Raw genomic sequence first — 21,774 nt, forward strand, 5'->3', positions numbered from 1 at the left:
AGACTGGATATATGTCAGAATGTGCGCCCCCCCCCCACTTTGTCACCTGTGCTTTTATTTTGCAGGCAAAAACACCTGACTTGAATTGACTTGAAAATTCTCACACACCTCAAAGCGCTCTATGAAAACACCCACTGTAACTTTAGAGTGCTTGGTTGAATCAGCACAAAATTTGGTGTGCACCTTTAAGGGACTGGCGAGCACATGGGTGTAAAATTGGAGCAAGATTGGGTTAAAAAAAACATGGTCGCCATCGAGCAAATTATGGGACTAGGCAGCTAATAGGCTGTCTTCCAAACATTCTGAACACAATCTACAGGGGGCGCCGCAATTTTACAGTCACATGTACAAGTTGTTGTGTTTTTTGTTTCTTTCAAAGGCCATGTGTCCCGTTACTTCTGTCAATATACTGGACTGCATTCTCGTCCTTTCCTGTCCTTATTTCACATGCTGCAATGTTCCATACCGAGTCCTCGCTTTATATTACGTGACTGTTAATACGATAGAGCACTTCATGATGAGATGTTGAAGGTTCCACATGCAAAGGGGTCACAGAGCGTAAAGACATGCTTTTAAATGAAGATGCACCATTGTTGTCCGAGGGGCCACAAGTTTAAATGTGAATGGGGCCTGATGTTTCCATCATATGCCCCCCGCCGTCAATTCGACTAATGAGCAACCAGCCACACCTCGCACATTCTTCTTGACCTTTATCCCACCTCACTTTCCCTCCACAGACACACACACGCACACACACACACACGTACACACACTACCCAATCATTATCATCGGCTCCTCCCCACATGCTCAATTTGTTATCAGTTGTCAGGCAACCAAGCAGCCCCCCTCCTCCTCCCCAGCAGTGTTAGCATAAGTATGCAGGGTGGGCTATCACTGCTATCTGGACCCGGGGGCACCGGGAGGGAACCGCCAAACTGATGTCATCAGATAAAAACAACACAGCACGGGACGGAGGGTCTCGGGACGCCCCAGGAATCTGATTCTATCAGGTAGAGGTGTTTGGGATGAGGGAAGATAAACAAATAAAAGATGGAGTGTGACATGCCGAGGCCCCCGAGGTGTGTGCGTGTGTGTGTATGTGATGTCAGGCTGACCTAAACCTTTTGCACAGTATTATACTTTTCAAAGTTAACCTTTCAAAGACTTCACAAGGGAGAAAAACTACCAAATGCAAGAAATCCGCCTCTACACTTTAAAGCCTCTGCCTGAGTTTTTTTTTTTTTTTTTAACACTTTTACGATCGCTGCCAATGTGAATCACCTTCACATTGCAGCTTTGTCATCCAGTGTTTGGTTGTTCTTTAATACAAGGGGGCAAAACTACTGTATGCAACCAACATTTTCAGGAGAACAATACCGCTAAAGTCAGTTACGCAAGACTGTTGTATTGTTTTTACAGTTACTTTTTACAGTTAACATCTTTTTACGCTGGCATGACAATTGCAGATGTTGGCAGAGTGAATCAATGTTGGTGTTTTGTTGTTCTTGAACTCTTAATAATAAAAAAAGTGGTTAACTTCTTTTCCTCCTTTCCCGTTCTTATTTCACCCGCTAAAATGATCTGTACAAGTCCTTTATGAACAGTAAAAACGCAAATCACATGATGTCATTCATTAACTTTTTTTACGCTTGTATGAGAGTTGCAAACTCAACAAAACATGAATCACCTTCACATTAAACGTCTGTCATTCCTAGGGTTTTGTTGTTCTCCATCCATCCATTTTCTATGACGCTTGTCCTTACTAGGGTAGCAGGGGTATGCCGGAGCCTATCCCAGCTGGCTTTTGGCGAGAGGCGGGGTACACCCTGGACTGGTCACCAAGCGAACCACAGGGCACATATAGACAAACAACCATTCACACTCACATTCATACCTATGGACAATTTAGAGTCTCCAATTCACCTAACATGCATGTTTTTGGAATGTGGGAGGAAACTAGAGTACCCAGAGAAAACCCACACATGCATGGGGAGAACATGCAAACTCCACATAGAGATGCCCAAACAGAGACTTGAACCCAGATGTTTTGTTGTTCTTTACTTCTTAATAAAAAAAGATTAGCTTCTTTTTACACCTGTATATACTGTGTACGTTAAATGTGACTTCAAACGCAGCCTGTTGAGTTAATATAGGATTATGATGGTGACAGTTTGACCCTGGAACAGTATATTTCTATCACCACTATGCTAATGTGTTAGCCACTGTGCTAAGTCCAAACCCACAGTAGTTAAGAAGTAAATCAAGTCCAGGCCTCCACAGGATTATTGTTGTCTTTGGCTTTTATTGTGATGACAGACAGGATGTCCTAGAGTAGAGAGTGAAGAGGGGGGGCAATCATAAGCTACAAAGGTCCTGACCCGGATTCAAACATGGTTATGTGATACCTACTTCAGCCAAGCGAGTCACCGCATCGATCTTGGAAAAGTTTAACTAAAGTTGGAAGAACGGTTGGGGCACTCAGCCAGAGGACGCCACCGCCACCACAGCTAATGCCATTTAGCTTTATCCGCTAAAGTGTTGACATACATTTTGGGCTCTGACCTTTGACCACGGTGCACAGCGGAGAGGACGGGGGGGAAGGGGGGGGGGGGGGCAGACAGAGCTTTACAGCGAAAGTCAAAGTACACAAATAAAGGAAGTCATAAAGCAGATAAGGGGCCGCACTAATGGCTGCTGGCACTCCATCGACCACCACGGGGGTCAGTGCTGCCATGTTTGTCTTTAGCTTGTGTGTCTTTTTGTGTTGGCTTAATGTCCGGTATTGCCTCACTATACTTTTTATACCCTGACCTTTGAGATGAAAAAACATTATGGACATGTTGACGAGGACATACTGTAACAGCGATGAGTCATCTATTGGAATAATCTTGTCTGCTATTCCGGTTTCCTCCCACATTCCAAAAACATGCATGTTAGGCTAATTGGAGACTCTAAATTGTCCATAGGTATGAATGTGAGTGTGAATGGTTGTTTGTCTATATGTGCCCTGCGATTGGCTGGCGACCAGTCCAGGGTGTACCCCGCCTCTCGCCCAAAGTCAGCTGGGATAGGCTCCAGCATACCTGCGACCCTAGTGAGGATAAGCGGCATAGAAGATGGATGGATGGACGGATCTTGTCTCCTGGAACAACTTCGGATGTCACAAAGAGAAGATGAAGAGACCAGCATGCATTGCAGTTACCAGTCCATACCACAGAGGCTGTTCCATTCTGAGAGATTGTAAAAATGTCTGTTAAGAGCTCTCACATATGTACAATCTGAGCATATAATAACAGCCATGCCGATAAAACACATGCTATTATTACAAATGAACATAATGGACACACTGACAAGGGGAAAAAGTAAAAATAAGAGAAAAAAGTAGTAAAATTCTCACAAAGTCAGGATCTTTTCTTGCAGAACAAATGTCATACATGAATAAAGATTTTCATTATATATATTTGTATATGCTATTTAATTTATTATATACAGTATTACATTCAGATTATGTGATTCTCATTTTTGGAAAAATATTCAACTTTATTGCTGTAGTATTTTGATTTTAGTATCTTCATTTTTCCTGAAATTATAAGACTTTATTTTCTCACTTTTCTATGTACACAAATGCCGTTCATTTCAAATAGAAGTATTGTTAATGCAGTATTTTCACATTAAAGCAAGGTCAATGAGATAACATACAGCCCCTGTATAGCGCACCACCATTATGACTAATACACTTTTTTTATGATTCTGTCCGTTTTGACCCACTAAAATGTTATTCATATTCATGGCTATACAGTATATGAATCCACAGGTGTACCTAATAAAGTGTCCAAGAAAAGGCATCGCTCTGACAAATACACAATCAAATAAAAGAGATGTTTGCATAATACTCAGTTTTGTAGTATAATGCTAAGAATGTAAGTCCATGATTGTGGTTGTTTTCTAGCATGTTGGTTACTTTATGTGTTTGAAAGAACAGCTTAAATGAACATGAAAGTCCACAACAAAGATTAACATGTGTAACCTTTTCATGAGCTACTGTAAAAAGCCATTGGGTGTGTCTGCAGATAAAATATAACGAGGCTGAAAAAAGAAAAAGAAAAAGGGGAAGCTCATCTCCGTGTTCTCCGCTGCAGATAATGGGATTACTTCTCTCTTTTTTCTTCTTCTTGTACTGATGCAATTAAAACATGGAGGCCAATTGACACAATTTACTCCATAAAGACTGCTACTAAGTGGATGCGTCTTCTAGCACACACACACACACACACACACAAGCACACGCGCACACACACAGCCCTTATAGTGATATATTTGCATGAAGAGGTAATTAGGGAGCCATAAATGGGTAGTTGTCAAAAATAACATTTTAATAAGATGAAATTTATGGCGGGGGTGGGAGGGTTGTCACGCGACCACCTAGGGAAACACTTTTTAAAAAGTTTACCAAATTTAACACAATTTAGAGTTTAAGTACAATTTAATGGCGGGATTTTATTTGCCGGCTTTGGTGGGGTAAAGAGGGGCTGTTTTTTTGAGAGGGGTGCGGGGGGGTTAACAGAAGTGCACCCATCCCCTCACACTCATATACACACACGCGGACACACACCCTCCCCCAGCCACCATTGTTGTTGTGGCTGCAGCGAGGAGCAGCAGCGTAGTTGGAGCCGAGTTGCTGCGCGGACGGACGCACTCCCACGTCTCTCCGAGTCTACGTCTCAAGAACCCGCACCGAACCCTGGACTCAGATTGTCATTACAGCTCCACGTGTGCACGAACAGAGTCACCACAGCAGATAAAAAGTGACCCAAGAAGAAGAGGTGGAGAAGAGAGTCGTGCGTAAAAGACCCAAAAGGCGCGCAAGTTTTGCTGTGGACTCACCGCGACTCGCACCCCCAGCGACAGTTACCCAAAGGCGAAGAGAGGACGACCACCTTCCCCCCGGCTTCTGGCGCCCTCCTCCATGGATGTAAAACTTGATTAAGGGCCGGCGGCTCTCCACTTCACCACCAAGGCAGCCCGGCAGCTGTCGCCACTCCGGGAGGGAGGGGGTGGTTCTGATGGATTTATAACAACACTATCTCCCCTGGAGGACACACAAGAGCCCAGTTAAAACACTTTTTGGACTACATCATCCAAATGGGGATTTCAATCTTAACCAGCTGGGAGTGACAATAAAACACCAGTGAGGATCAGAGGTGAGTGATTCAACCTTTTCATATTTCATTTACGTTTTACCTCCAAAAGTAACTTTCAAAGCTCCTTCAGCACTGCCAAACACAATATGAATGACTTTAGTGGCGATGCGCTGTACTTTAACTGCATGTCCTTTGCAAACAAGCCAAACAAATGTCTTGATTTAGACATTGAACCCTACTGAGGTCTGCAGACTTTGGACTCTTCGGCACCTTTACACACCTCACAACCCTGAGTGGCGCTTATGAATGGATGCGGAGATGCGAAGGAATCATTTTAGGGCCTCTTTGACACATTGCTATGTCAAAATTAGTCTGATTCCGCATGCTAGTTGTATCTAACACATACATACAATAGAAAATATGAGGAGAAGGGTGAAATCAGGAAAATTGTTTTCCATTCATTAATGGCCAGAATATGTTTAATTTAGTAAGCTGGAGTGCTGTTTGTGTGTAAAAAAAATAAGAAAAGAAAAGAAAACTCCATGATTCATGTAGTGTTTCTAATAGAAATAACATAAAATCAATTATAATTATTAGATAATTTGCATAGATGACACATTTTTTCTTTACTTTAGCGCTGAAATCAATTAGATCAGTGCCAAAGTTTGCTAGATGAAATACAGGACACTGTCATGGAGACATCTTAATTGGCTTGAAGGAAAAGCTCCAGGTTTATTTACATGCTGTTGTCCTTTGTGATAATAAAGACAGATAACATGAGATCGGATTTGCACTTAAGAGAGAAGAGCTTGAAAATAACTGATGAATCCTGACCGATAAGACGTGACACGTCCTTTTTCTTCAAAGTTCTTGACTGCAAATGTCCTCCACAAGAAGGCTGGGTTAACTAATAGGTTGATAGATTGGCATCAAACTCAGGAGGGGAGAGACAGAGATGATGCCAGTGTCCTTCTTGTTCCATGTCTCCCTGGCAAGTTTCAAGTGTTTTCCCCAAGCAGTGAGGGCCCATTATGAGCGCGATCCATTGACAAACAACAGGCGGTAACAGCCTCCTTATTCATGACGCAGGGGGAGAGCCTGGACAATGTAGGACGAATGAGCGGGACAGTTTGCAGGACATCTGGTCAAGAATGCAGCTGGTCCTAGTCAAAATATGCACGCTGTTTTAGCTAACCGGAGAATTGGGGAGGGAATCATATAAAATGAAAAGGTGGTGATAACACTCACTTGTGTTTCTGCCAGCTTCAGAAACTGCTGGTGGCCAATGCCAAGACCAGGAGGCCAACTGCAGGCTTCTTACGTTCAACCCAGCCGATAAATGCCACAGAGGATCCCCACCGAGAAGATGGCCAGGGTCTGCACGCTCTGCCTTCTCCTACTCTCCTGCTGGGACAGAGTCTCGGCCAAATCCCACAACGGAGGCAGGAGAATGAAAGGTAAGAAGAAAGGAGGACCCATCTTGCCAGCCTTAGCCAGGGTGAGTTGACAGGACAAATGCCAGAGAGCCTGATGTCAAGATGCCTGGAGTGGTCAATCCAACAGGACCTTCAACCAATTTATGCTAGTATGCCCCCCCCAAAGGTGTGTAACAAATTTTGTGGCGATCCTGCGAACACCCTAAAGTTATAGAAATCGTTTTGTAGAGCGCATGTGAGAATTTTCAAGTCAATATGACTTTTTGGGGTAAAACCTTGGGTGTTTAATAACAGCGCCACCATGTGGTGTATATGTCAGAATAATAATGGCACATACAAGACGGTAGGGGTACATTTTTTGACACATTTTTACACTTTCGTGTGGAGCGATTCAGGAGTAGAAGTATTCCAAATGAATACATACTGTACACCTTTATCGTGAATACAAAGGGGGCACAAAAGTGTGTTTTGGCTGCCGTGAAAAAGCGCTACCTGATCTGTCAGAAGCCCCGAGGCTCGGAAGTGTAAATCTGCTGGGTCACATGCCAGCTGCAGAGGAAGAAGAGGAGGAGGAGGGATGGGGCGCGTGTCGTCGAGGACGTCTTCATTCATTGATGTTTTTCAAACAAATGCCAAAAGCAACATAAAACAGGCGCTCAAGATTAAATAAAATGCCCCTTAATGTTTTTCCATGGCACGCGCTGAGTCCTCTCAAAGACAAATTAGAGGATGTCGGGATGGCGTTTTTTATTTTTGACTGATGAAAGACAATGTGGATGCTTGCTAGGAGGGATCAAGGGCAGAGGCCGCCCCCATCTCCATCCCCCGTGGCCAGGCAAGGCCAGTCGGGGCTTGTTCTGGAGGGAAAGCCTCTTAAGCTTTATTTACAAGACACAGACAAGTGAAGATGGATCATAGATAGAAGGCGAGTAGTTTTAACTTCTGTGCTCGCGCTGCGGGGACGCATTCCATCCTTGGCCCCACCCACTTCTAAGACAGTGTGATCTCGAGAGATCACAAGAAAAAATCCAAATGTTCGTACATGATTTGTACAAAGTTGCGGATGTTCACTTTGAACAATTCCACCCTTGTGGTTTTTCTGTCTGGTTTGTGAAAGAAGAACTTGAATGGCACACAGAGCAGACCTTCGCTAAGACCTGTCATTTGGATCAGCACCATGCATGGACCTGAATTTTTACGTTTATTCATTGAGATATTCAGGAAATATTTCCTATTGTAATCAAGTGTAGTGCGTTTAGGGGTTTATTTGACACATTAGTAAGTTCTGTTCATACTTTTCTGCTGTAGTTACCTCCTTTTTAATGGCGGTTTACTTGTTTTTTAGCATGATTATGCAAAAAATACTTGCAAAAGTGTACATTTGCCATATTTTTGTATTAAATACTGCATGACATAACAGTGTACAAATTAATATTGATCCAAATTAGGATTGCTGTGCCTCGGCAGAGGTCTGTGCTCGACTGAGAGGCATCCTAGTCAGTGGTTGCTTTGTCCAAAGGGGGAAATTTTGGCAGGGAGTAAAACAAAAAAAAGCCCCAAAAAGTTGATTATTTCATGTCCTAATCAAAAGAGATGTGAGCCTGCCAAAGAATCTTTAACACTGGGCTGACATATTTTTTAAATGGGTGCATCTGCTGGTCAGGCCATTCAGCGGGATCACCAAAACGGACCGACAGCTTGACTTCAAAGCTGCTCCACTGACGCATATTTATTTCACACCCGGCAGCCTTCACATTTGAATTCATGCACAATTTAGTTCTTTCAGGTCCGGTTGCCAACCCCGCCGTTCAGACCAGGCGAGACAGGCGGCCTTGTTTGTGTTGTGCCTTGTTTTGTTTGCCCCTTTGCCTCTGGGTGACAATTCACACTCTGCCCCGAGTTCAACGGCAGGGCATGGCCGTCCCTGTCCCTCGCAAGTTCATTAGCACAAGTCCTCGGCATGCAGTTGAGGACGCAACAAGTCTCCTGAACTCTGTGAACAAACCGATTTGTGTTTCCACATAGTGGTTTCTTTTCTCTCTTCTCCACACTCAATGTTGCAATTGTGCATTTGTTACTGAGCGCATTAGCAGTATGTGTACTTTGGGGCAGTTAGTGAAAAAAAGGGCAGCACTTCACTCCGACAGGGGAACAGATTGCCTTTTCACTAAGCGTTTGCAGGAAGCAATCAAACAGAAAATTGCCCTGGAAAATTGCTTGTTCTGAGTGACTGAGCGGTAATGGAGGTCCCCGGACAGGGAGCACATATTCTGCTAGAAGACCGAGTGGGCGAGCACATGAATGGGCGAGTGACCCAATGAATGGAGGCCACTGTGGCCCATGGTGACATGATAGCAGCCAGGTTATCTGGGCACTCTATCACCATTTCCTGGTGGCATTAAACGACCAGAGTTGTGTAGGAACACAATGTTCGATGTTCCACTGAAAGCACCAGGATGCCTTAGAATTTTTTTTTTTTTTGTCAACTCTTCTCTCTTCCCTTTTCACCCTGCAGATCTTCGGGCATCCAGGCCTCTGATTGTGCCAGGTTACCCAGAAAACATTACAGCGCTAGTTTACAGCCAAGCGACACTGGTTTGTAAAATCCACCGGCCGGCGTCCACCAAGGTGCAGTGGCTGAAGGCAGAGCTCGGTGGGCCGGGTCAGAGTCAGGGAGGAGAGCCCCACCTCAGAGCGCTCACGGTAGTGCCTGAAAATCCCAAACAAAATGTTGCTCCATTGTGAAGTCATCTGGCTAAAATCGATGTTGTGTGCAGCCCCTGCAGAGCAACGCATCCAAGGTGAACACCCTGAATCTGTCCAACATCAGTCTGGAAGATGGCGGCAAGTACATCTGCATGGCAGAGAGTAAACATGGCGGAAAAACTGTACAAGCCATGAAGTCGGCGTGGCTGGATGTCCTTCCGGGCACCAAAATTTACCCAGGTAATGTCAAGCTTCCGAACCTTTCCCAATCTTTCAATCTAGAGCACAATGAACAATAGGCTTAAGGGTAAGCTGATACTGCTGTTCAGAAATCTGAGAAGTAGGTAAGAAAGTGAGCTTTTCTCCAATGATCCTACATCGGCTCCCCCTCAGGTTTGCGTTCTTTTCGCTGTCACACAACTGTAACTTCCCTCCTACCAACGGCCTCCTCTGGGTTTTGCAGGGTTTGCCTGATCACACTCTGTCCAACAATAATCCACAAAAGGGACAATAAAATGAAACAGCTCAGGGGAGGCGAGGGTGTGTGAAGAGAAGACATCTTCATCACCATGGCGATGTCATTGTTTGGGACTGGGACATAAAAGAATTTAGGCAGGGGAAGCATTTAGTACATTAGATTATGAGGTATCCTGCCGACTGGTCTGTTACACTTAAACACACATGTCCAAGGAAGAACAATCCTAGCTTGGATCAGCACTAAATAGGTGTATGTTTCTTTAGCGTGATACAAGAAGCATTTGTACTTTTTTTCCATCAGACGTTTCTGAAGACCTGAGTGAGGAGAGCACAGTCAATCTCTTCCTAGAGGTGGGCAACGTCCTGAAACTGAGCTGCGATGCGAGTGCTCGGCCCGGCATGGCGATTAACTGGTATAAGGAGGGAATCCGGTTGGCGCCCACTCCCCGAACCCATATCCGTGGCGCTGTCATGGAGATCACAGATATTACGTATGGGGATTCAGGAGTTTATGTCTGCATTCTCCGTGGAACTAGAGAAGCTTTGAGGAACTTTACTGTCACGGTGACCGGTAAGGATGCAGTATGAAGTTAGTAAAAAAATGAGGTAACTGCTGTTTGAAGGTTTTTAAAGGCCAAAAAAATCAAGCCGACTCTCTTCACATTGTAGACTCATTGGGCTCAGGGGATGATGATGAGGACAACGGCCTGGAGGAGTCATCATCAGAGGTGGAAAACGATCAAGTTTACATTTCTAGAGGTGCGTTGGTCAATTGCTTTGTAGCTTTGCAGTCAACTCAACTTGGAGGCAATGCAATACATCTATGGTCTTTTGCTCACAGGTCCTTACTGGACCCACACCCAGCGTATGGAGAAGAAGCTCTATGCCGTCCCGGCGGGCAACACAGTGAAGTTCCGTTGCCCAGCCATGGGCAGCCCCATGCCCACTATTCGTTGGCTGAAAAATGGGCGGGAGTTTAGAGGAGAGCACCGCATTGGTGGCATCAAAGTAACTATCTTTTCCAACTTCCAGTTTCCTTGGATTCACCTTTTTGGTACATTCTTTAAGTGTCATTGTCTGGTTTGTTTGCTAGCTGAGACATCAGCACTGGAGTCTGGTGATGGAGAGTGTTGTGCCTTCAGACAGAGGAAACTACACCTGCATGGTGGAGAATAAATATGGCTCCATTGCTCACAGCTACGTCCTTGACGTCCTGGGTAAGCCACACTGATTCTTTTTTTTTGGCCAGAAGTATCTTGAACAACACTTTGGAACCTTCAAGCTAAAATGCTAAAAAATAATGTTTTCCCAAGATGTATTCACCACTGCGCCGAGGTTGTAAAAAGGAAGTCCATAAAACGAACAACATCTGAATTTCAAGCCATGCCATCTGACTGACTGTATTCATGGCAGCCACAGCAACAGTCATTAGTCAGCTCTTGTGGAAAAAGCATCACACCTACAAATGAAAACATCCAGTGTGTGTATGTGTGTGTCTGTTTGGGTGGGTGGGCGTATGTAATCGGGGGATTGAATGAAAGGTGATGGGGCGCCTTGTGTCGGCCGCAGCGCGCAGGATGTGGACGGTCAGGCGTCCAAAGTGGTTTTCTACCTGACCTGTGACTGGAGATTGAAGAGGGCGGCGGGCTGTTTGTTCATTTGTTGGCTGTCCGTCCACAGCGGGGTCAGTTTCCGTTCCCGATCGACGGGGGGAGAGGACTAACGAGGCAGCTAACAAGATGAGAAACCAAGACTAACAACCGATCAAAGAGACCCCGGTGGCCAGCTGACAATAGAAACGCTAATGGAACCAATTTCTAGCTAAAAAATGTCATTTCTTGCTTTTTTGCCAGCTTGAATGTGACACAGACAACTGTTGGCTACTATAGCATGAATAGTTTTCCAAGTATTCAGCAGGCAAACATCCGCATTATGAGCAGGGAAATCTTTCCTTTGTTGACCTTCAATGACATTTAAAGACGGAGGTAGTTTGTTCCACAACTTTGCTCACCTCTGTTGTACTCTCTTCTCCCTACAGAGCGCTCTCCCCATAGGCCCATCCTGCAGGCAGGTCTACCGGCCAACACCACAGCTGTCGTGGGCAGCGACGTCCAATTCCACTGTAAAGTCTACAGCGATGCTCAGCCGCACATTCAGTGGCTCAAACACATAGAGAGGAATGGCAGCCGATACGGTCCTGATGGGACACCCTACGTCCAGGTTCTCAAGGTTAGTTGGATGGTGAATCTAGTAATGACAAAATTTCCTGTACTGTGTTCTAACCCCTTGTATATTATGTTTGGTGCAGACGGGCAGTTTGAACATGTCTGAGGTGGAGGTGCTCTACCTGTCCAAAGTCACCATGGAGGATGCAGGAGAGTACACTTGTCTGGCTGGGAACTCCATCGGTTACACCCACCAGTCCGCTTGGCTCACCGTCCTTTCTGGTAAAGGAAGAACTTCTTGACTTCAAACCTAATGCTTGTGGTAACTACTAGGGGTTTCACAAGACACTCAGTTCACGAAGAGAGACGATACATGAGGTTGGGTCTACAAGAACGAGACGAGACAAGATTTTAACTTTTAAGAAAAGTACAATGAAAAATGATATATTGCAATCTACTAATTTAATTTCTACTACGTTACACCCTGCACTCTGTGTATACTACCCGCCCCGCCTCCACCCACCGACACAAAGACTGACAAAAGGGTGGACTCTCTTCCTGCTGGTTTAGAGGCAAGAGACACGAGGAAAACAAACACGCATGCCTACGGCAATATATCAAGGCCGGCAAAATTATAGAGTTCATTTTCATTTATTGTGTGATTCATTTATTTATTGTCCCAGGCCAAGTGCCCACCAGGATTTTTTTTCGGAACGAGAATCTTGTCACGTTTTAATCGCACAAGATCTTGTGACACCCCTAGTAACTACCCTTTCACAACGTGTTTTGACTTATCAAGTGTTTGCGCCTTCACACAGAGGAAGAAGCCGCTGATTCCATGGACAACATGGAGACCAAGTACACCGACATCATTATCTATGCCTGCGGCTTCCTGGCTCTGATCATGGCCATCGTCATCGTGGTTTTATGTCGGATGCAAGTGCACCCAAGAAGGGAGCCTTTTGATGCCCTGCCGGTCCAGAAGCTTTCCAAGTTCCCACTGCGCAGACAGGTGAATCGCCATGATTCAAGACTGCGGTTGCTTGATGTAGTTTACCATTTCTTTAAGTCTAAATGTGCTTCTTCATTTCTTGTTTTAGTACTCTGTGGAGTCTAACTCGTCAGGCAAGTCCAGTGCGTCTCTAATGAGAGTGGCTCGCCTTTCGTCAAGCTGCTCTCCTATGCTGGCTGGGGTGATGGAGTTTGAATTGCCCTACGACCCAGACTGGGAGTTCCCCAGGGACAAGTAAGAAATCAAACAATCTTAATGTCCTCGCTATACGGAATAGATGCGCTTCACTCCTCACAAAGATGTTTTTCCTTTCAGCTTCTGTTTAGTTCCCAGAATTCAGACAGAAAATATAAAATTGTAGCTCCCTGGTCATGCGGGGGACCTAAAAAGAAACCGACGTTTGAAGAAATCCGAGCCCCAAATTATAGCTGTTTACAATTCGACTTACTTATTTTTAACCAACTACCGTCCTCTGTCTAGTTTAACACTGGGGAAGCCTCTGGGTGAAGGCTGCTTTGGCCAAGTGGTTAGAGCCGAGGCCTACGGCATCAACAAGGACTCTCCAGACCAGGCCACCACTGTGGCGGTTAAGATGCTCAAAGGTAAAAAGTTGAACATCAAAAGATCAGTTTAAGTCTCTGCTTGTCGATATACTGTATTTTTTTTTGTGTGCTATAGATGACGCCACAGACAAAGATCTTGCAGACCTGATCTCGGAAATGGAGCTGATGAAGGTGATGGACAAACACAAGAACATCATCAATCTGCTGGGAGTCTGCACTCAGGACGGTAAGTTCTACGTGGGACTATGCCTTGATCAAGGTTTCTCGCTTCCTGGTTGCAACTAACAAGACTTTCTCGCCTTTGGGTTGAAACAATTAACTAACCTGGTTCTGTTTGTGGCCCCGCTACCCAAAAGCAGGACCTCTGTACGTACTGGTGGAGTATGCCTCCAAAGGCAGTCTGAGGGAGTACCTGCGGGCGAGACGGCCTCCCGGCATGGACTACACTTTTGATATAACCAAGGTGCCCGAGGAGCAGCTCACCTTCAAGGACCTGTTGTCTTGCGCGTACCAGGTGGCCCGAGGGATGGAGTACCTGGCCTCTAAACGGGTATGTCAAACCCATTGAATTTAATAAGACGCAACAGAGTCGTGGGGTGAGGTCAAATATGTCAAGACATGCCAAACACTCCCTTCGTTTCTCGGTTAAATGGTCATACTAGCATTCTGTATTTGTTTATGGGGACTAAAGCCAAACATTTTGTGGTTCTTGGATACAATGGATGCAACTGTGATATTGGATTTTTAGCCACAAAAATGTATTTGGGAAAGTGCAGCCAAAAATGGGAATATGATGACGTGATGCATGTGTATCTTGAAGGGGTCAATATCAATATAGTTCGGGGTTTTAATGGAATTCAATTGGGGTTTTATGAGCACATGGCCGTAAGATCAATAGTCCAGATGGGTCTTTTTGCAACCTCCTCAACCCCTGTCTTTCTTTTCTTCTCGTTTTCCTAGCGTGCTCTCTGCTCTCACTTATCAACACTCTGCTTTGTCTGCCAGCCGGCATCTCAGACAGGCTTTCAGGCAGTCCTAGCTCCAAGTTGTGTTTACTCTCCTGCATCCATCTGTCCGTCCCCGCCGTCTCACAGGCTTTGTCCCTTTTAGCGCCACCATAAATCTGTTAGCAAACAGACAGCAGAGTGGCCGTCTGGGTGAAGGCATCAGGTTTCTGGCTGCGAGGCCTCCTCGATTTGCCAGAGAACTGACACTAACCCTCCATTATGGGGGAGAGACCCGCAAAAACCAAGGCTGGTCCGTTCAGCCCGAGTCTATTTCGAACGAAAACCAAAATTAGCTTTAATGACAGCCATTCACTGCGGGTAAACAGTGCCTTTCTTTTTTGGACCCTAAACATTTTTTTTCTAAGCTTTCTATATACAGATATTTGCGTTGAGTGAAATGCCAAACTTTGACAAGACCGGACATTTAGCTTTAACTGAAAAAAGAATGTGAATATAGAACTCAGCCGTCCTTGTGTTCTTTTGTTTGCAGTGCATCCACAGAGATTTGGCAGCGAGGAATGTTCTGGTGACCGAGGACAACGTCATGAAGATTGCTGACTTTGGTCTGGCCAGAGGGGTCCACCAGATCGACTACTACAAGAAAACCACCAACGTGAGTGCGCCGTAAACGCCTTCCCTTAAGACTCGCGTCAGATGTTTCACTCTTGATTGGCGGGGGACTTAATGGGACGTAATTAGACAAGCAAGGGGAGACTCGGGAGGGAGGAGGGCGGCAGAGGGAAGGAATATATGAGCCAGACTTTGGTGGGGAGTGTCTTTTACAGTTAGACAATGAAAGTTGGGACTTTAAACGTGTGCAGCTGTGTTTCTGCGGTAACCAAGGGGCTTGGCTCTAACCGTGTCTGCCCCTGCAGGGACGGCTGCCGGTGAAGTGGATGGCGCCCGAGGCCCTGTTCGACAGAGTCTACACACACCAGAGCGACGTGTAAGCACAACTACTAACCCCTAGGGTGTTATATGTCATCAATGAATAAGCAAACCTGCAATTCCTCACCTTCAGGTGGTCGTTTGGTGTGCTCATGTGGGAGATCTTCACGCTGGGAGGGTCCCCATACCCTGGCATCCCAGTCGAGGAGCTCTTCAAGCTGCTAAAGGAAGGACACCGCATGGACAAACCCTCCAACTGCACGCATGAACTGTAAGCGCAAGCGCAAGGAAATAGCTGTCTCTCATTTGTGGATTGTGTCTAACATTATTGGTTGTTGCTTTGCCTGTGAAGCTACATGATGATGCGCGAGTGCTGGCATGCCGTTCCCACTCAGAGGCCCACCTTCAAACAGCTGGTGGAGGAACTGGACAAAGTGCTGTTGTCCATCTCCGATGAGGTAAGCTCTACATGCTAACTGCTAAGCTATGCTAAGATTTATTGTACAGTGTTTGTTCGCTATGCCCACATGGATCAGCAAATTAGCTCAGCGCTAAAATAAAAACAATAAAAATCCTCCTGGCTTCGCATACACAAACGGACAAAGAAGGTAAGCACAAGCACATCAGTTAAGCTAAACAAAGCTATGCTTTATTAGCTATAGTCTGCTTGCTAACATGCACATGTGTAAATGGGATCATTAGCAAAATTTACAAAAAAATAAGAAAGTAATCATTACATTCTTATATCTGCTCGCTAGCATGCACACATGGAGGAAAGACATTATTACCAGCAAAGCAAAGCTAACATATGCTATCTGCTCACTGGCATGAAAACATGAGGTTGGCACAACTTCAGCAGACCTAAGCTCAGCTAAGATTTATTATACAATGTCGCTGTTCACTCATAAGACGGATAAGAACATTAGTCTAGTTATGCTGAAATTACATAAGAGACATTGCAGTACATGGTTTTATCTGCTTGCTAGCATGCACACATGGCAGTAAGGGGGTGAGCACCAGTATTGCTAGGCTAACTATGCAGAGCTAACATATTCTATTACTCTACTACAGCATGAAAACAGGAAGTAACGAGGTACACAACAACACCTGAGCTAAGTTAAGCTAACATATTCTATTACTCTACTATAGTATGAAAACAGGAAGTAACGAGGTACACAACAACACCTGAGCTAAGTTAAGCTAAAGAAAGATAAGGTACAACTTATTACATAGCATATCTGTTGGCTAGTGTTATCACACAAAATAGTGAGGAGCTGAGGAGATAAACATTACGTAAGTTTCAACACATACTGTACTGTTAGCACATATGCTAACACATGTGAACATGCATGTTTTTGTTTTTTACCACAAGGTGCAGGCCAGATGTCATCAAGCTGGATGTGAAATTCAGTGCAAAATCCTCAAAAAACAAAATGTTTGCATCCACAGTGAAGGAATGTTACACATGATTGACATGTAGATTAAGGACAGATGTCTTCGGCTTCACGAGTCCACAAATGAGCTGGTCCTTAGCAGATGTGGTTCTAAAAAAACGCCATTCTCCCAACACGTGCATGACCAGAATATTCCTTAGCGAAACTCACAGCTGGACAATTAGGCCATACATCTTTTTTTGCTGTTTACACGTCTCCCGTTTGTGTGCCTTGCAGTACTTGGACCTGTCCACGCCCTTCGAGCAGTACTCGCCGTCATGCGAGGACACGTCCAGCTCCTGTTCCTCGGACAACGACTCGGTTTTCACCCACGACGCCCTGTCCTCCGAGCCCTGCCTGCTGGGCTACCAGGATGTGCGCTCCCGCATCGACATGAAGACGGCACTCCGATAGATGGACCACATGTTGCTTAAAATGTTTTTATCCTCCTAAAAAAAAAGTTTCCGTTCGACCGTCACGGTGGCACGAGACAAAGCCCTTAGACACAAGAGGACGTCCCCAAGCATAATCACGAATGTATGGAGCACTGAGGATGAAGACCAAGGACGTTCCGGAGTCAACTTTGGACATCTTAAAAAAAGAAAACAGCTGGGACGGTTTTGGCAACCCGAAGCCAACCCTGGTCTTTTTCATGAAAGACATTTTAACAACAGAAAAAAAATCGATTTTATTTTGCTATGTTTGAAAAAAAAGAAGAAGAAAAGTTGTTAATTATAAATCTCTCTATATTATAAGATTATTTTACTTTTGTGTTGCTTATTTAAAACAAAAAAAGGCTTAAATCTCAGGATCTCAGAAGTTTCTGTCATAGCGGCAGCAAAGTGCCTGAATTTGTGATTTCCTGTGAATATATGAAAATAATACAACTATTGTATGTATATATCATCAACAAAAATACATTTGCCTTTTATAAATTATTTTGTACGCTGCAAAAATAGAAAACGTTAACATTTTGTACCAAAACCACAAATCTGTGCCCTGCGATTGACTGGGAAAGTCAGCTGGGATAGGCTCCAGCGTACCCCTGCGACCCTAATGAGGATTAAGCGGCATTGAAAACAGATGGAACCGCAAATCTGCATTTTTGTCCCCCTTATTTTTACATTTATATGTCAGTAGTGGGTCTACATGACCACAACAACAAGGTCCTGGTCAGGGAGTCTCGGTTTAGGGACTTGTGGGGAGCCCAAGCCCACTGTCACTGCTGAGGGCAAAGTGGTGGTGGGGGGTGGTTATGTGGTCGGGGGTGGGCGCTGAATGTGAAAGCCAGTGTGATTGATTTCAAATAGAGGAGACGTGAGGGAATGGAGATAGAGGAGCGGGGAGGGGAGGGCGCTGGGTTGTCTCCTTTGTGAGGCGGTAACCCTTCACCCATCCCCGAAGTGCTGCCGAGGGGTCCCCCAGGTCCGCTGCCGGGCCGGACAATGAGGGCCTTTTTTTTAAAAAAGAAAAAAGGGTGTGTCCGTGGGCCTATTGGCGCTTGTGTGTAAATGAAGAGGCTCTTATTATGTTAATAACACGCAGCCACCCCCCTCCCTATCTTGATCCCCGGACGCCATCTTTGAAATGAAAAAGTCTTAATTCAACATTTGCCACCAAGAGCAGCTGTAGAGAAGCCCCCCAGGGAGATGAAAATCTCAAATGCAAGCAAAAGAAAGAAAGAAAGAAAGCTAAGAGTTGTATTTTCGTATGTATTTATACTCTGGACCACATTTTGAAGGCGTCAATGAAGTTATTTTACTTTGTGTGTTGTTTGGAATGAAGCTCTTAACATTTTCATGCTCCACTCATTCCATTTTTGTAAACAATGACCACCTTCTACAATGTTTCCCCCCGCCCTATGAGAAAAGTTATTCTAGAAATATCTAATTTATTTGTTTATTGTCATGTTTTTATATGAAATAAAGTATAATTTTAAATAAACAAGCTCTCCGTCTGTGTTTTAATGGTCTCCAATGAGCGACGGTTGCAAATGATGGTTTAGTTGATTACAAAAGTTACATTGAAGTACATCACGTTTCCCACGTGCACCGTTCAATTAGCCAAAATGGAGCAGGAAGAAGCAGGATTTATTTCATTAAATAATAATTATAATAATAATAATAATAATAATCAATTTTTGACTTTTTTTGGGCTGTTTTTTGTATTTTCTAAATTTTATGAAAATAGCATTCTTTATTTAATTTTTTTTTTTGCAGTTTTTTAATTACAAAAATTAAAATAGCATTCTTTACTTAATGTATTGCGTAGCTGTTTTTTTTAAGCGTTTTTATTACTTAAAAAAATATATGTATTATAATCTTAAATAGCCAAGCTATCCGTTTTAATGGCATCTAATGATGGAGCATTGTAAATAATGGTTTAGTTTCATTTTGAACACGCTCAACAAAGTTACATTAAAGTACGTGTCTGAAAAGGAGTAGGAAGAACAGCAGAGCAGAGCTTATTAAATGACATAATAAACTACCGTAATAATAATACTTTTTAATCCCTTTTTGCTGTTTTTTTGTATCTTTTTAACTGTTTTCATTCTTTATTTAATGTATTTTTTTTTTTTTTTATTCAAAAACCTTTTCTTGAAAATATAGTTTTTTCAGTTTTTTGCAGTTTTTTCTATTTTAAAAACGCGATTCTTTATTTTAATTTTTTTTTAAATTCTTTTTCCCCGCAATTAAATAACACTTTTAAGAAAGCAATTCACTGGAGACCCAAAGTTGCCTTTACTGCACCCCAATAAAGTAGGACAACACAGTCTCCCTGCGACGTGAGGACGACGAGAGCCAGACGGGCGCTGAAAGCGAGACGCGGCGAGACAGCGGTATGACGAGACTGGGATCAAGGGTCAAGAGGAAGGGAGGAGAGGGCAGCGGAGATCCCACTCAGACGCTGCTTTTGAAGTGTGCATGTTTATGTGTTATCTCTCTGTGTGTGTTGTATGTTCCAGGACACGTGTGCACACTGTGTGGTCTGTACATGCACATGTGTGTATGTTTCTATATAAATGTGTGTATGTGTGTGTGTTATCACTCACGCGTAATAAATCTTGGTCAGGCAGTGGGTTGGGAGCTCCCCAAGGGTCTTCAGGCTGGAGATGATAAAGGACTTCGGCCTCCGTCTGGGATCTGCATCTGAATGAGGAATCAAGATCTGGTTTATTTCCAAGAGTGAGTACAAAAAAAAAACAAAAAACAACAAGAAATGTGACGGCTATGACGCTGCAGTATAGCAAGAACATATTGTGGGGTGCAAAAACACCACCAATAAAGAATGTTTAACATATTTGAGTTTACATGATGTAAACGCAGATTGGCTTTTAGGGTTGTTTGTTCATGAGCCCTTGCTAGCCACCAATTGTACCGTTTGACACCAAACTCGGCAGGCATGTCTGTCGTGAAAAGGCGGACAAAAAAGTCTCAAGAAGCCACACGAAAATAAAAGGGGAGACGGCCGTTTTGCTTCGAAGCAACAACTTTCCGACGATTGAAGAGTCACATTTTAAGAAAGTCCTGTAGAAAGATGGCCAACGTTGTGTTTTTTTGTGCGACGTGCGACATATTTTCTTTAGTTTTGGTTGTGCACACATCGTTTTGTAACTGTTTGTCGTTGTTGACAATTCAGGCCCATCCGAAAATTGCCAGGTTAACAAATGTTCCCCTGCTACCCGGCAATTTCATACATGGACAAATTTGGCTTGTGTGTCTGCCGTGAAAAGACGCACAAAAGAGTCTCAAGGACCGAAAATGAACGGGGAGCCATTTTGCTTTCAAGTAGCGACTGTCTGGTGATTTTGGGCTTCACACTTTCATAAACTGCTCCTCAGAGACGAGTGAGCCCACCTGTACCAGGTTCGGACTGGGTAATTTATAACACCAGATAATGCTACATTTGGAATCTTTTGCGTTGTCATCCTATAAATGCGGGCTCTGTATGGCGTCAAATTGAATTTTTAATCACGTTTGTATCATATTTTGTCAACTCTACTGACAAAAGTACAAAATTACACTTCGATATGCCAGAATAGTTGCGCTTAACAGCACGCGACGATAAAATAAGGGCGCTTCATATTCATTTTAAAAGTGTAATTAAGCTATAAAAATAATAATCCAATGAAGCGTGCCTTGTAGAGCTTGAACACGATGCTCTATCGCACGTTTGGAAAAGTTCAAGATCATCGTCTTGGCTCATCTCGACTCTTGTGACACACCGCAGTCTCGTTGGAACGACGTGATCGTCCACATCCAGCATCTCTGCGCTGTTGCTTGGCGCTTCTAGGCGGGAACACGTCCAAGGCTTTTAACAAAGAGCAGACTGTGTTGGACGGGGAGTTTGTGCATTATGCCTACAAATAAAACCACATCCTCGGCCCGGGATTTGTGTTCATTTCTTGCTTTGTTTTGTGTTCTAATCTGAACTTAAAAGCTTCCAGATCTGTTGTAAATGCATACAACTGTAGCGTAATGGATAAATATGACACCTTTAAGCCGAAATATAGTGGTCGCATGTAATATAAATGTACAGTGCTCAATCTTTTCTAAGGCATGAAAGATTTACAAGTCAGATCATGTGCAACGTGCCACTATAAATTACTTTGCAGCCAAATAGTAAGTATTTTTCTTTTTGATCACACAGCGGAGGTGATAATCTTTTACAAACATGTTCCCACTTCCCCTCTGGAACGCTCCGGGGAACATTCTGTCAACTCCAGCCTCACAAGTGACTGATCCAAAGCGGGATTCAAACACGCAAAGATTAAAATGGATACTTCCCAGCCTTCGGGGGAAAGAAGTAGCACCTCTATTTTTTAACAGACACTGATTTCAAATACGTGGCTGTGTTTAGTGTTGTAGCTGCTGCAGCTTGCAGCGGAATAAAAGCACGTCGACGCTGCAATCAGGGTTTAAAGATTAACTATTTTCCACCGGCA

General features: G+C 44.0%; 2 protein-coding genes across 6 annotated transcripts in view; one reads left to right on the forward strand and one right to left on the reverse strand.

The window, feature by feature from the left end:
- The window catches only part of nsd1b (nuclear receptor binding SET domain protein 1b), a 128,414-nt gene that overhangs the window by 74,488 nt on the left and 32,152 nt on the right, over positions 1–21,774 (reverse strand). For 2 of the 4 annotated variants that reach the window (XM_054755457.1, XM_054755458.1), the window contains one exon: positions 19,882–19,978. The gene's annotated coding sequence lies outside the window, so the exon portion shown is untranslated. Of the gene's footprint in view, positions 1–15,523; positions 19,979–21,774 lie in introns of all 4 variants that reach the window. The other 2 variants (XM_054755456.1, XM_054755455.1) reach the window with 1 other exon arrangement.
- On the forward strand, positions 4,634–18,778 carry fgfr4 (fibroblast growth factor receptor 4). Of its 2 annotated transcripts, none has more exons than XM_054755459.1 (20): positions 4,634–5,202; positions 6,406–6,599; positions 9,094–9,281; positions 9,356–9,524; positions 10,063–10,332; positions 10,431–10,520; positions 10,603–10,769; positions 10,855–10,978; positions 11,800–11,990; positions 12,070–12,208; positions 12,745–12,938; positions 13,027–13,172; positions 13,419–13,540; positions 13,617–13,727; positions 13,858–14,051; positions 14,999–15,121; positions 15,384–15,454; positions 15,530–15,667; positions 15,749–15,854; positions 17,067–18,778. In XM_054755459.1, exons 2-20 carry the CDS (start codon positions 6,482–6,484, stop codon positions 17,241–17,243), a joined length of 2,838 nt encoding a protein of 945 aa, XP_054611434.1. In that variant the 5' UTR covers positions 4,634–5,202; positions 6,406–6,481; the 3' UTR covers positions 17,244–18,778. The 2 variants fall into 2 exon arrangements, with proteins under 2 accessions (XP_054611434.1, XP_054611435.1); XM_054755460.1 differs by having other exon boundaries at positions 13,861–14,051; positions 17,067–18,777.

Source organism: Dunckerocampus dactyliophorus, chromosome 16 (assembly GCF_027744805.1).
Source record: "Dunckerocampus dactyliophorus isolate RoL2022-P2 chromosome 16, RoL_Ddac_1.1, whole genome shotgun sequence".
NCBI classification, from domain to species: domain Eukaryota; kingdom Metazoa; phylum Chordata; class Actinopteri; order Syngnathiformes; family Syngnathidae; genus Dunckerocampus; species Dunckerocampus dactyliophorus.